Consider the following 14,417-nt stretch of genomic DNA (forward strand, 5'->3'; position numbering starts at 1 on the left):
ACTGGCATAGATTGAAGGCTGAATAGTCTCTTTGTATTCTGTATTTGCTCAAGTCTGTGTGTTATCTTGTGTTTAACTCATTCAACAACAGCACCAACATCCTGTATTTGTATAAAACATCCCAAGAAGTTTCACAGGAGCATTATAAAACAACACAACACTGAGCCATATTAAGGACATATTAGGTCAGGTGACCAAAAGTTTGGTCAAGTAGGTAGATTTTAATAGTGCCTTAAAGGAGGAAAGTGAGGTAGAGAGGTGGAGAGATTTGGGAAGGGAATTCTTGAGCTTAGGGCATTGGCAGCTGAAGGCATGCCATCAATGGTGAAGCAATTAAAATTAGAAATGGTCAAAAGGCCACAATAGAGGAATGCAGGTATTTCGGAAGTAGTAGAGCTGGAGGAGATTACCGAGATAGGGAGGGGCCAGGCCATGGAGAGATTTGAAAATAAGATTGAAAATTTTAAAATAAAGGCATTGCTTAACTGGGAATCAGTATAGATCAACATGAACAAGGGTGATAGGTTAATGGGATTTGGTGTGAGCTAAGACACAGACAACGAGCAGAATTTTCCAGTTTGGAGACTAAATGTGATGACAGGTGGGATAATTGGCACATTTCCTGCTCACCGGTGGGACAGGTTCTCGCACCCGATTGTACGCCTGGAACCTCATGCACTGGCGAGCTGCTCTCCGAATCACATGACGGAGAGGGCACTGATTCGTACTCTGCCGTTACCTTATAGGGTCGAAGGTCCTGGCACCTTATTTGAATGCCACTCAAAAACACAGGTTCACTCTCTGCAGCCCAGAGGTGGTGGTGTGAGATGGCCCCCAGGAGAAAGAAGCTCTGTGCCCCAAGGTTCAACCATGACTCCCTGGCAGTTCTCCTCAATGCCGTCTGCAACCGCAGTGAAGTCCTCTTCCTGAGGGATGGAACCTCACCTCATTGGCCTGGGAGGAGGTCGCAACAGACATCTGTGCTGTTGGGACCCAAAAAAGAAATGTCCTGCAGTGTAGGAAGAAGATAAGTGATCTAATCTACTCCACCAAGGTAAGTTAACCTTCTGCTGACTCCAAACTCACACTCTCATAATGTCATCAGACACTCAAAGGGTTACAGTCCTCAGGGATCTCACACACTATGGAGAACAGACATCAGCACCGAATGACTCACGTACACTTTAACATCACTGCCATCTCATCTATCGTCCTGCATATTCAGCATCTTAAGCCATAACTGGGGAAGGCTCAGCACACACAGTTGCCACGCATGCTTTCCAATCTCTTATCCATCCATTCTCATTCACATTCTATCCATTTGTCTTCATGCAGGCCAAGCTAGACCACAACAAGAGTGAGAGATCCCAGACTGGGGGAGGGACGGCGCACATCCAGGAGCACGCTCCCTTTGAGGCGGAGGCAGCCAAGGTGGCAAGGGAGGACAAGGGTTGCTCCTGTGACAAAGGTAAGGTTAGCCTGTCCCAGCAAGCCACTACAGATGGACCCTCCATCAGTTGATCACATCCTGACATTCACAGTGAGTGACATGCAATATTGCATTCTGCCTGCTCATGAACTAAATCTATCTCCCCTCTCTCACCAGACACAGGTCCAGCTCCACCATCAGCCCAGCCCCAGTCCACCTAGATAAGGATCTGTTCGATGAAGACCCATGACTGCATTCACTTGCATTCTCCACCAGTGGAGAGACATACACCTTGGTGGGTCCTAGAATTAGATTAGGCTCAGGGTCACTTTCTGGAGAACATCTCACTGACGTGTCTTCACAGCAGTTGGAGGCAGTGACAGACCAGGTCTCTGGCACTTAGAGGACTGCTGGAGAACAGGCACCTGCTGAGTCCAAGTCAGATGATGAGCCTCTGGAAACGGCCGTTGCCCACATGTTGGAGATGCAAAGACAGAAAGCAGAACATCTGGAAGAGTTGGAAGATGAGTCAACAGACAAGATTGAAGGATGGAGGGTCTGTCTGTGTTCTGTCTGGCCTCGTGGCTCCAAGGTCTCCATGGGAAGGTGGTGGCCACCTTAGAGGCCTTGGTCCAGCAGGTTCTGCTGGATATGTGCTCAGACCTGCACTCCATTACTACAGGCATTGCTGGGATCCATCAGTAGGTAGGCAAGAGGGGAACGGGGCACTTTGATCTTCCTCCAGGTGCCCCTTCACCTCAGGGAGACAGGCAGGGGTCCTTGGGCACTCACAAAGAGGAGGACAATCAACCCAACACCCTGGGGCCATCTACCCAGGAAACTCCAATAGTGTCCAGCCACTCCCAATCCCCTCTGCTTTTGACCCCATCAGCTCCAGCTCCACAGGCTGAGGGTGTGTCTGCTCCACAGAAGGAGACCCAAAGCAGGCCGGGGTCCTCCAGGTCTCAGCCCTTCAGAAGACGCCTGCTAATTCATCTCATAGCAGTCAGTAGGTTGCCTCTGTCTCTATTGTGGTTGTTGGGGCTGTACCAACACGTAGCAGTAGGGTTAGGAAAATTAAGAAATAGAGAGCACAGTGGCGGCACAGGTGTTCACTGTATATATCATGCACCTTTAAATACATTTTGAGTTCATGATAATGGCCTCAGCATTTGAATGCCTCTTGCATATGAACCTATGTGACCTCTTATTGCAAGGGTGACCCAAGCTCCCAGTCCATGATTGCCTCCCTTTGTGTGCCTCAGATTCATGTGACGTTTAGCATGTTAGTCAGTCGATCCTTGTGTGATGTAAAGGAGATGTGTCAAGCCATATTCTGAAAGTGACTGCATATTGAGATTTGATCCTTTAATCCTTGCAACACACCATAGAATTTATGTGTATTCATGTGTCTTGGAGGGTTAAATCTAATGTTGTATCATCAACACTGAGCTGTTGTTCAGTGTAAGTGTGAAAGCACATGACTTGGAGCCATTATGGTCTCAACAACATGTACAAATCTCTGTGGCCACTGAAACTGTCTCCAGGTAGTAACGACTGCACAATGTGCAGGATGTGAACTGTTGTGTTGCCTTTCACCTCATACACCAAGTACATGCAGCTTTGGGTGCTGACCTTTCCAAGAATGAGGGCTTTGTGACCCTTGAGGGTCACAGGTCCAAGGCCGAATGCTGACCTTGCTTGCAATATCACTGCTTGTAAAGACTTTTCCAATCACAGGTATGGTGCTGAGGCACAGGAGAAATATACTCATGTAACCTTGCCTGGACCTTACTCGTTCTGAAGTCTTGTAGCTATCATTGTGTTATGGGCATGTCTACTGCATCGTGTCCCTGCCATGGCATCCTCACGTGGAAGCTAACCATCATTGCCCTCCTCAGGTTCCTGCCCTTCCAAGTCCTCCTTGTCTGAGGAAACCTCTGCCTCCTCCATGTCTCCCTGTGGCAAGAGATCTCCCCTTTGAAATAGCAATTTGTGCAGGGAGTAACAGACCACGATGATGCAAGACACCCTCTCCCAAGAGGACTGCAGAGCCCCATCTGAACGATCTAAACTAAAAGTTGAGTATGGTAGTGACCTTCAGGGGCACTGGCAGGGGATATCCTCCCATTCCATGCGGTGTCAGATCCTCCCACAGAATGTGGCAGATATGAACCACCACTCTTGACATATGTGCATGGCACTGCCTCTCACTCATCTCCAAATAGAACAGGCATCTTCAGTATATCCTTGGTCATGGCTGTCACCTCCGTGATCTGGATTTGATCTCCTCAGCCTCTGGACCATCAAGGGCACCCCTAGACCATGCACCTCAGGCCGGGGTTCTTCCCTAAACTGTGGTGGACCATGCCAGGCCCTTCTTCACCTCCTCAGTTTGAGCACTGCCATCAAGAAGGTAGCATTGACTGCAGCATCCATTCTGCAATCCTCCTTCTTCCTGTAGACAGATAGATCCAAGACATGAATGTAGCTATTACAGATGTCCAAACTGGAAAGCCACTGTCATGCCCTTGGGCTGCGCTTGCACTACCTAGCCTTTTCCAATTCCACCCCTGGAGCTGAGGCACTCCCTCACCAATCATTGGTGCCTAAGAAGACACCCCAACATCTTAACAACTCAAACGCATATAGGATGGAAGAGGGTTGAGCACAGCCATTAAATGTTGAGCCTCACTAAAGGCATTTTCACGCTGCCTAATTTGGATTTGAGATTCCCCCTGCCTTGCACTTTTGGAATGACTGGATGCCTTGTGCCCTGTGACCCATGTGAAATGGACAATGCATTTTGCAGGGTTTGATAGAGCTTCTTTCATACATCCAGCAACTGTGCTCCCTTAATAGCTCTCTTCCCTTCTCACATTCCTCTGATGGTTAAACACTCAATGACACCATCTCTAATGTGACTCCAATGCCTAGGGAAGTCTTGCGTAAAAGCACACCATAACTTACTGGTTCCAACTCTAACTTTTCATGAGTTCTGTCAGCTGAGCCTTCATCTCCATGTAGAGATTCTAATAAAGTATGAGGTTGCCCTGTGAAAGGACCCTGGCTGTGGACTCCTCCCACAATGCCTCAGATCCCTCCTGTGGAAATTTTGTTCCAGTTTCATTTTTAAACTGCATAATTGACTTGGGGTCTCAACACGGTGATGCAGCACTTCTACTTCCAAACCAACTTCAACACCCCCTTGTCACCGTTCACATCCTTCTGATTATCCTGGAACCCCACAATGCGCAGGTAGACCTCCCTCCCATCACTCTCCAGCCACCCCCCAGTAACCCTAGAGCCCATTGTGCTTGTTGTGGACATTCCTGCCATCCACTCAAACTCATCATTGCAGATATCCGCATGCCCCACTTGGACCTCACCTCTACCCATCTTGAGGCTGTGTGCACGGTCATTTACAGAGGCACCCCCACCCCATGAGAACTTCGGGTACTCCCCCCTCTTACTTAGTTTTCCCCAGATACAGGCTGCAGCTGCCTTCCCTGACCATGACTGTTCCATTTGCAGCCCAGTACCAAGTCAGCCATCCCCAGGGCCACCAGGTATGAAGCAGTGACCACACCCTGCACGCCATGCTGTGCATGATGCCCATTGAGCAGATAGGCCTCACCCCTCCCTGGAGCAGGACAACAACATGCATAGTCCTGTAGTTTGGTTTGCAAAGACCCAGCCTTTATTCTCTCACCGCCACCATTTGGCCTCAGTCACAGAATTATGACTGTGTAATGCTCATCCCCCCACTTTCTTCAGCATTCATCCCCCACCACCCCGAGTCATGAGTCTCTGTGTACCCCTTCCCTCTTGTGCAACTCTAACCCCCACCTCAGTCATGAGACTGTGTGCACCCCTTCGCTCTTGTGCAACATTGACCCCCACTCACCTCCCTCCCAATTCTGCGTGCGCCCCTTCCATGTCGGATTCCAGATCCCCATCCCCAAACATCCCTCTGCCTGCCATCCCCCCATTCCTCCATTGTTCCTAATACCACCCCCCACCCATGACCAGCCCTATCTGCGCCTGCAGTACCTGTTGCAAGCAACTGTACATTGGGGAACCATTTCATTCTCTCGGAACAGCCCTACTTGTGACTGCAGCACCCAGTGAAAGCAACCCTACCTGCGCCCGGCAGCACCCAGTGTGACCAGCCCTACTTATGGCTGCAGCACACTGGGTGCTGCAGGTGCAGGTAAGGCTGCTCACACTGGGTGCTGCAGGGCACAGGTAGGATTGCTCGCACTGGGTGCTGCAGGGCTGCTCACACTGGGTGCTGCAGGTGCAGGTAAGGCTGCTCACACTGGGTGCTGCAGGTGCAGGTAAGGCTGCTCACACTGGGTGCTGCAGGTGCAGGTAAGGCTGCTCACACTGGGTGCTGCAGGGCACAGGTAGGATTGCTCGCACTGGGTGCTGCAGGGCTGCTCACACTGGGTCCTGCAATCACAGATAGGGCTGCTCACACAGGGTGCTGCAGGGCTGCTCACACAGGGTGCTGCAGGGCTGCTCGCACTGGGTGCTGCAGGGCTGCTCACACAGGGTGCTGCAGGGCTGCTCGCACAGGGTGCTGCAGGGCTGCTCGCACTGGGTGCTGCAGGGCTGCTCGCACTGGGTGCTGCAGGGCTGCTCACACTGGGTCCTGCAATCACAGGTAGGGCTGCTCACACAGGGTGCTGCAGGGCTGCTCACACTGGGTGCTGCAGGGCTGCTCAGAATTTGAATACATCTCTATGCAATCCAGGCCAATAAAAATGTTTTTGTGTTTTTGCTTGTGTCTTTCTAATTCCTAAATGCACCCCCCCCCCACCCCATTGTATTTCATGAACTATTCTCAGTAACTCATTTCTATATCCAAATGATGTAATAATCTGATGTACTTCGATCCAGTTTTCATCTGCTGAAACCTGATACGGCCGCCACTTTCTCATCAACACATTACCCTTAAGGTAATAACATTCTGGAATACACTCTGCCTCTGTTTCTGAGTAAGTTATCTGATATACCTGATTTATTTGCGGATCCTTTTTTTTTGCAACTGCCTTGAGCTAAATACCTCAGTGCATTCTCCTCCATTATTTCTTCCTGAACAATCTTATCAAAAACAGTGTCAGCTAATTGAACTTCAATATATTTTCTCTGCCTTTTAACTTCCTCTCCTTCCTGTATCAGCCTGTGAGCTTGCGATCTTGTTACCAAACAATCTGGAACCCACTGAGGATGCTCCTTCTGCAACACTTCTGTTGGATGCACCTCTACAGGCTGCTCAACCATCATAGGCATCACCCCTATCTGTGACCCAGCTATACCATTACCTAAAATAAATCAAAACCCCTGCAATGGGCAATGTTTCCACTATTCCAACAATCACCTCATCTCTTTTCCACTTTTTAAATTTACCTTCCACAATGGAATAGGTTTAGCATCTCCATGAACCTCATTTATTATCACCTGTTCCTGCAATACTCCCTCTGAACAATAAATATCACTGTCCCACAACATAAAAGATTGACTTGCCCCTGTGTCTCTTCAAATTTTAATATCTTTACCTACTCCACCCTGTACACATGGAAAGACTTTACCTTCACATTCAAAATCTTTAAACGTTTCTGCAACCTATTCCTCAAAATTCTGTTGGGTAAACTGTGAACACACTCCCACTTCTTTACTTATCACTGATTCTTCCTGTTTTACCTGTACACAAACCTCTGTTTTTTGCCTATGCCTGAACCTCAGAACCCACAGTACTTTTACTTCCAAACTTTTCTACATCCCAATAATTCCAACAGATTTTCATTATAATTTCCAACACACTGACTTTGTGCGCCCAACTTTATTACAATGAAAACACCCCAATTTTTTATTGTGGCTTCTACTCTCAGCATCTTCCTTTTTAGTCTGATAAAAAACTTCCTAGGAATTTCCACCTACTCCTCTTCCCTGACTATCCACCTTCTTTTCACCTTCCCACTTTCTATTCTTCTCTGATTTACAAGGGTGACAAGAAAAAGATTTAGATCTATGAACTAACTCATAATCATCAGCTCTCTCTGCTGCTTACCTCACCAATTTAACCCTCTGTTCCTCCACATGAGTTCTCACTACCGAAGGAATTGAATTTTTAAATTTTTCCAAAAGAACTACTTCTCTAAGAGCTGCATATGTTGTCTCTATCTTTAATGCCAGTAACCACCGGTCAAAATTACTTTGTTTTATTCTCTCAAACTCAAAATAAGTTTGCCCAGGCTGTTTTCTCAAATTCCTAAATTTCTGCCTGTATGCCTCAGTAACCAACTTGCACTCAAAATATTTTTTTTTTACCATAACATAATCCACTGACATTTCTTCTGACAGTGAAGTATAAACCTCATGTGCTCTACCCGCTAACCTAGATTGCAACAGTAATATCCAGTTTTCTTGTGGCTATTTCATCTGTTTAGCTACCTTTTCAAATGAAATAAAGAACACCTCCACATCTCTTTCTTCAAACTTCAGAAGTGCTTGCACAAATGGCTTTCTCATCAACAGAACTTTTCTCAGCATCTGAGAGCTCTTTTTTAAAGTCCAGCTTTTTAAGATGGTGCTCTCTGTCTCTTTCCTTCTCTCTCTCCTCCATTGCTAACTTTTCCCTCTGGAGATCAAGTTTTCACATTTCCATTTCTTTTTGAAATAATCTCTCTTTTTCCCTTTCTTTTTCTGCTGCCTCTAGCCTTTTCAATTCCATTTTTTTTTTCTCCAATTCAAGTTTTCTCATTTCCTCTGCTTTTCAAATTCAAGCTTCTTCACTTCTAACTGAAGTCTGTCTACCTCCAGCTGTGACTCACTAGTGTCAGGTATCACTGACAAATTCAAGTGCTGTGCTATCACTTCAAGTATGTATGCTTTCTTCGCCCCTATGGGTAACCTTAACTGCAACTTATCCGCCAACTCAGTTAACTTACCCTTAGATACTTTTTGTAACCCAATCAGTTTTATCTTCTACTTCTAAAAAAGTTCCAGCCATGGATACAGCCATTTTTGCAGTCTTACCATTTTAAAAATCCCGCACACCAACTCCTGAATTCAAAGTGCTTCTCGTACTCGTAACCTTAAGATTCACCAACTCCAAACCAATCAAGGAATTTCAATAATCCCGCAAAGACGTGGCAGATAATGTGTGCCAGGTGGTCAAATCCACGAGGGAAGCTTGATCGTGCTATCACAACGGTTTTGCAATTCCTATTTATTTCAAAATGCGTGCCCTGAATTCAGAAGCAATAAGTCCACCAAGACTTCAGAGATTTTTTAGAAAACTAAAATAAACATTTGTTAACAAAAGAAAAGATTTCAAGCACATACGTAGATCTACAAATTACTATTATACTAACTCCTAATAACCCTAATTAATCTGGCTTCCAAACCCCACTATTAACCTACTTTTATAACAAATCACAATAATATTGAGAATTATTATACTCTCATGACAACATGTTCCTGCCTTTACACAACCTGCCTATTGCATGCCCCACCCCCAGAGTGCAGGCCTGAGGGTGGATCAGCAGCCATAACAGCTGGAGGCTTCATTCCCCAATGATGGATCCATGGGGATGAACACACATCTGCCAAAGGTTTTCCTTGCCACTCTGATTTCCCTACTGGCTTTTTTTGCAATGTTATTAATGCTTCCAAGGGTGCCTTTCCCATACTCTCCTTTCTAAATGAGCAGTGCTCACCTATCCCAGTATGGCTGCCAGCCATCTCCAGCTGCAGGCCCTATCATTGCGCCTGCAGCCTCAGGAACTTGCCTGCCATCCTGAATTGGATGGTGGATGCCGAGGTGGCCAACCAGGAGATCATCTCCTGGACGATTGTGTGGAAATGCGCGATGCAGACCCTTGTGGCACGGAATGGTGCTGACACCTAAAAATGAACTATGACAGAATTGTTACCGCACAAGGAGCCATTTGGCCCATCGTGTCTGCACCAGCTCTCCATATGAGCAATTCACCTAGTGCGATTCTCCTGCATTCTCTCCATAGCCTTGCACATTTTTTCTTTTCAGATATGTCTAATTCCCTTTTGAATGCTTCATTTGAACTTCCACCACACTCTCAGGCTCTGCATTTCAAACCGTAGCTACTCAGTGTGAAAAAGCTTTTCATGTCGTTATTGCTTCTTTTCCTTGAACCTTGCACAAATGGGCACAGTTTCTCCCTACCTACTCTGTGCTGAACCTCATGATTTTGAATAGCTCTTTTTGTTAACCTTATCCATCAGAAGGTTCCTCCCAACAGGTCAACACTGGTTAGTGTTGGGACAGGAAGAACTTGATATGGATCCTGTGTCTGTCAGTGATGGTAGAAGAGGAACAAGATGATGCAGCACTGGTCAGTGGGAGGACAGGAAGAACTCTATCGGTCAATATTGATCAGTGATGGGACAAGAGCTGTGGAGGATAAAATGGATTTGAATCTAATCTAATGATGGGCAGAGTGTGATTCCCTCACATACTGACTGGATTGTGCCTGTGTGACACAATGAGCTGATTTCAATCTTGCAAGGCCAGGAACTTCAGGGGATTGAGTCCATTGTTCAACAAAATATTTATTGTAAAAAAATCCTTCTATGTGCCATATAGCAATGGGGAATAACCCATCCCCCAGGTACCACTGTTTGGTACTTTTGTCTTGAAGTGCAAGTAGAGGAGGACCAGTAGTTATTTCCAGCTTTGGCAAGGGAGCAGCATTGAAACAATGAACTCTGCAAATATTTAATAAAATATTTATTCATGTTATATATAAATACAGTAAAAGGCATTTTGTTATTAATATTATTTAACTGAAAATATTTATTCGCTATATATTGCTACTTAAAACTTTCAATCTATCTGATTTACCTTGCAGCACAATCATGCATTCAGTGCAGTACTAGATAGAAATTGACATTAGCCTTTCATCTGGTACTGCATGGTTTGTGTGCAATTTTTCTTTTACAGCTCTCTGCTTACCGCAGCAGGGTGCCCACCGCCTCAGAGCAGGGCAAGAATAAGTTGGTCTGCAGCCATGCTTTAAACCTCGTATGGGTGGAGTACAAACCTGATATGGATTCCATTATCTGGATGCTGGCACCAGTAGGAAGGTGTACTACATCTTCCCCAAGGCTTCATTCCTACTGAGTGCAGTGCCTCTTGCTCTGGATCTCTTTCAGTTCCATGTCAGAAGCACTTTTCCTTTGTGGCTGTGAAGGAACTGATTGAGGAAGAGCAGGAGACAAAGACCAATAACAATCAGAATCAGATGACATAAAACAGCATTGGCTCCTACACCACTCTTGCTGGGTTGAAAAGAACTCAGGTTGCTCTGATCCATCCTGCAGTCCATGATCTTATGAAGAGATCCTGACATGAGTTGCCTTTATAGTCCAGTCAAATGAATGCCTCCAATCTACACTGATCACATTCATTGCTATCCTGGAAATTACATCTTCACAATGACAACTGTTTCTCAACACTGCAGGGCCAAGTTTACCAGAGGCTTCAATGTGTTTGTATAACAAATGATGCATTGAGCTTGGTACCAAGTAGCTAGTTATCAGGCAAATGTCTCAGTATGTGTGCAGAAACCAGTGGATTATCCGATGATCTTGAGAATATACTGCTAGCTGTAGGGCTGCGTACCTGATGTCAAGAAAAGAAAAAGTATTCAATAAGATGCAGAAGTGTTTATCATTGAGATTATTCCATTTCCATTCCATTGTCCCACATAGTTTAGGGTGTCAGCAGTGGCAACACCCTCTTAATCAGTGGTCTTGGGTTCAAATCACTACAGAAACCTAAATACATATGCTAAGCTAGCCATTTATCTCATTACAGTTTATGGGATCATGTGCACAAATTGGTGCTGTGTTTGCCTATGGGTGAGACTTTCTGGCCCTGACACCAGCAGACATTGTCATGGGAGGGAACTTTTGACTTTTGAATTTAGCAATATCCCGGCCTACATAACAGCAGTAATTACAGTTCCAAAAGTCATTCATTTGCTGTGAGCAACTTTGAGATGTCCTGGGATGTGAAAGGCTCCATATAAATGCAAGTTCTTTCTTTAGTATAATTGGCATCTGAGAAATACACAAGAACAGGCTGAAGGTGAGTTTGCTGTTGGATAGCCTTCTCTCCCAGGATAACATTCAGAAGTGGAATTTGAGGCATTAAATCACAAATTAATTAAGGTCAGCACAGAAGTAGCAGAGGAATTTTATCCCAAGTTCCATGGCAAGTCTTCTGTTCCCATTACACTCTGGAATAAGAGACTTCATGGAGACTTAATAATTATACAAGAGAGCAATTGACAAAGTTGATCTAGGTAAATTGTTCCCTGTGATAATAAGGTCAGGTTCCAGGGGTCACAAACTACAAACAAGGACACTGGGAGTAAGAAAAGAAGTCAGAAGGAAGTCTTTTGTTCAAAGAGTTGTGGAATCAGTTAGTTGTGAAGATCACTGAAGCAGACAGTGTAAATAAGCATAAGAGACAACTGATCACCCAACTCTTCTCATATCTCAGTCCATCTGCAGCTGAAAACCTCTTCCATGTCTTTGTTACTTGCACACACGATTAATCCAATGTTCTCCTGGCTGGCCACCCAACTTCCATGGTGTGCAACCTCGAGCTCATCTAAAAGTCTGCTGCCCATATTCTAACTCACATCAAATCCTGTTCATCCATGAGATCTGTGCTCACTGACTTACAATGGCTCTCAGTCTGGCAACGTCTTGACTTTAAAATTCTCATCCAGTGTTAAAATCCTGTCTTGGATTAACCTCTTCCTATCCCTAGAACCTCCTCCAACCCTAAAAACTTCTAAGATCTCTGTGCTGCTCCCATTTGCACTCCTTCAATTCTGGCCTCTTGAGTGTTTCCAATTTTCTTCACTCTACTGTTGGTGACCATGCCATCAGCTGCATGGGCACCATGCTCTGGAGTTCCCTCCCCAAAATTCTCCACCTCTCTTTTCTCTTTTAAGACATCCCTTAAAACCAAACTGTTTGGCCAAGTATTTGGTTGCCTGTCCTTATATTTCTTGATGTAGCTCAGTGTCAAATTTTTGTCTGATAACACTTCTTTAAAGCTCCTTGGGATGATTTCATTATGTTAAACGATCTATATAAAAGGAGCAAGTTGTTATTGATAGCATTTCTTAAGAGATGATGATTATGGGATACAGTAGGAGATGGATGGATGAGGTTGCAGTCAGTCAAAAATGGAATGCAATTGTACAGACTGAGACATGTTCTCCTTCAAAGGCAAAGGGACTGGAAGTCAGGACCTGAGTCCATTGGGCAGGTAAGCCTCATACTCCACCACATGCACAGCAGCATAGAGCCTCAAACATGTCGATGGGCAGGTTTGTGTGGTTTTGGGAATAACTTACATTTAAAGAGCAACCTTATCACTTCTGGTATGCCAAAAATGCTTCACACAAGATGGACCACTTTCAAGCACAGGCATAGATGTATGCCAATTACCTGGGCAGCTACTTGTGCACAGCAAGATCTCACACTTAGCAATGAGATAAATGGCAGATGAATCATTTTTTTTTGTGGTATTGGTTGAGGAGAGGATATTGCCCGGAATACAAAAAAAAAATACCTGTTTTTCTTCAAATAGTTCCAGGAATCCTCCTTATTCACCTTATTTGCCTTAATTTAAGATTTCACCCAAAAGTCAGCAATCCCAAATTTCCTCAGTGGGTTCTATCAGATTCCCTTTGTATCTCTGTAAGAATCAAAAGGTAATGGGCAGGGTCCTGAATGCACTGGATCCCCATGCTTCAGGGGATTCTGTGCTAGCCTTATAAGGAGCCAGATTCTGCAGAACATCTAACTGATGTGTTATTTTCTTAACATATTCATCTGGGTTTAATTGTTTAAAATTATTTTTTGGGATGTGGGCATTGTTGGCAGGGTGGGTAACTATTGCCTTTCCCTATTTGCCCGAAGGTAGCGTTAGGCCTTCTTGAATCACTGCAGTCCCTGTGCTGAAGGTGCTCCCACAATGTTGTTAAGATAGGGAATTCCAGGATTTTGACATAAACACAATTCGTTCATTGTCACTGCATGTTCAAGCTAGACCGATGTGTGACTTGGAGGTGATGGTATTCCCCATGCACTTGATGCCCTCATCTTCCTAGGTGGCTGAGATTACGGGTTTGGGAGATGCCGCTGAAATATCCTTGTTGAGTTGCAGCAGTGCATCCTGTGAATATTATACACTGGAGCCAAGATGGGCAAGTGCTGGAGGTTTAGACTAAAAGATAAGCTGATAATCAAATGGGCTGTTTAGTTTTGGATAGTGTTGAACTTCAAGTGCTGTAGGTTGCGTCCACCCAGCCAAGTAGAGAGTACTTTATGTAGAGAGTACTCCTGCCTTGTACCTTATTAGTGATGGAAAGGTTTCAGGGAGTCAGCAGGCGAGTCATTCACCAGATTACTTGGATCTGCTCTAGAGGCTACATTATTTAAGTGCTGGTCCAGCTGAATTATTGTATTTAATTAAACAACATCCTGGTGGCTGCTCATCCCAGTGCTGCTTTGACTTGTCAATATGACTTAAATTGCAACATAAGAAAATACAAATTATAAAGCAGCAGCTGCCAGCAAGGAGAACCAGGTGAGTGTTTTAAGACTTCTTTAAAGTCTTTAAAGTCAAAAAACAGGCAGTGTATGGGACTTTCACCTTTTCCATTGTTAACAGGTTGCTGAGCATTTCTTTCTTTTTGAACGTTGGCATATCATTGGTGAGTAGAGCCTCGGTCATGTCCATTATCCGCCTCTCATGGTGCATGATCTGCTTCTGTTGATCACGGTTAAACAAGATGTCTCGTAGCTCTTTCACAATGCTGAATAGGCAAACCAAAATAATCATTAAATACAGCAAAAGTAACTCATGCTGTGGGTTGTGGAAAGTGACAGTAACTCTCAGTGTAGGTGGGGGGAG

General features: G+C 45.0%; 2 protein-coding genes across 2 annotated transcripts in view; one reads left to right on the plus strand and one right to left on the minus strand.

The window, feature by feature from the left end:
* cldn23l (claudin 23-like) overlaps positions 1-10,728 on the plus strand; it is a 47,334-nt gene extending 36,606 nt beyond the window's left edge. Inside the window, exons 4-7 of the mRNA XM_041212254.1 lie at positions 1,336-1,468; positions 4,907-4,998; positions 10,419-10,553; positions 10,642-10,728. Coding sequence (XP_041068188.1) covers positions 1,336-1,468; positions 4,907-4,998; positions 10,419-10,553; positions 10,642-10,728 — 447 coding nt within the window. The remainder of the gene's footprint in view (positions 1-1,335; positions 1,469-4,906; positions 4,999-10,418; positions 10,554-10,641) is intronic.
* A 278-nt stretch (positions 10,729-11,006) lies between these two features.
* LOC121291165 (cation channel sperm-associated protein 4-like) overlaps positions 11,007-14,417 on the minus strand; it is a 76,573-nt gene continuing 73,162 nt past the window's right edge. The window contains exons 14-15 of the mRNA XM_041212255.1: positions 14,157-14,319; positions 11,007-11,099 (exon numbers count right to left, since the gene is read on the minus strand). Of these exons, the coding sequence (XP_041068189.1) occupies positions 11,007-11,099; positions 14,157-14,319 (256 nt within the window). The remainder of the gene's footprint in view (positions 11,100-14,156; positions 14,320-14,417) is intronic.

Source organism: Carcharodon carcharias, chromosome 19, assembly GCF_017639515.1.
Source record: "Carcharodon carcharias isolate sCarCar2 chromosome 19, sCarCar2.pri, whole genome shotgun sequence".
NCBI classification, from domain to species: domain Eukaryota; kingdom Metazoa; phylum Chordata; class Chondrichthyes; order Lamniformes; family Lamnidae; genus Carcharodon; species Carcharodon carcharias.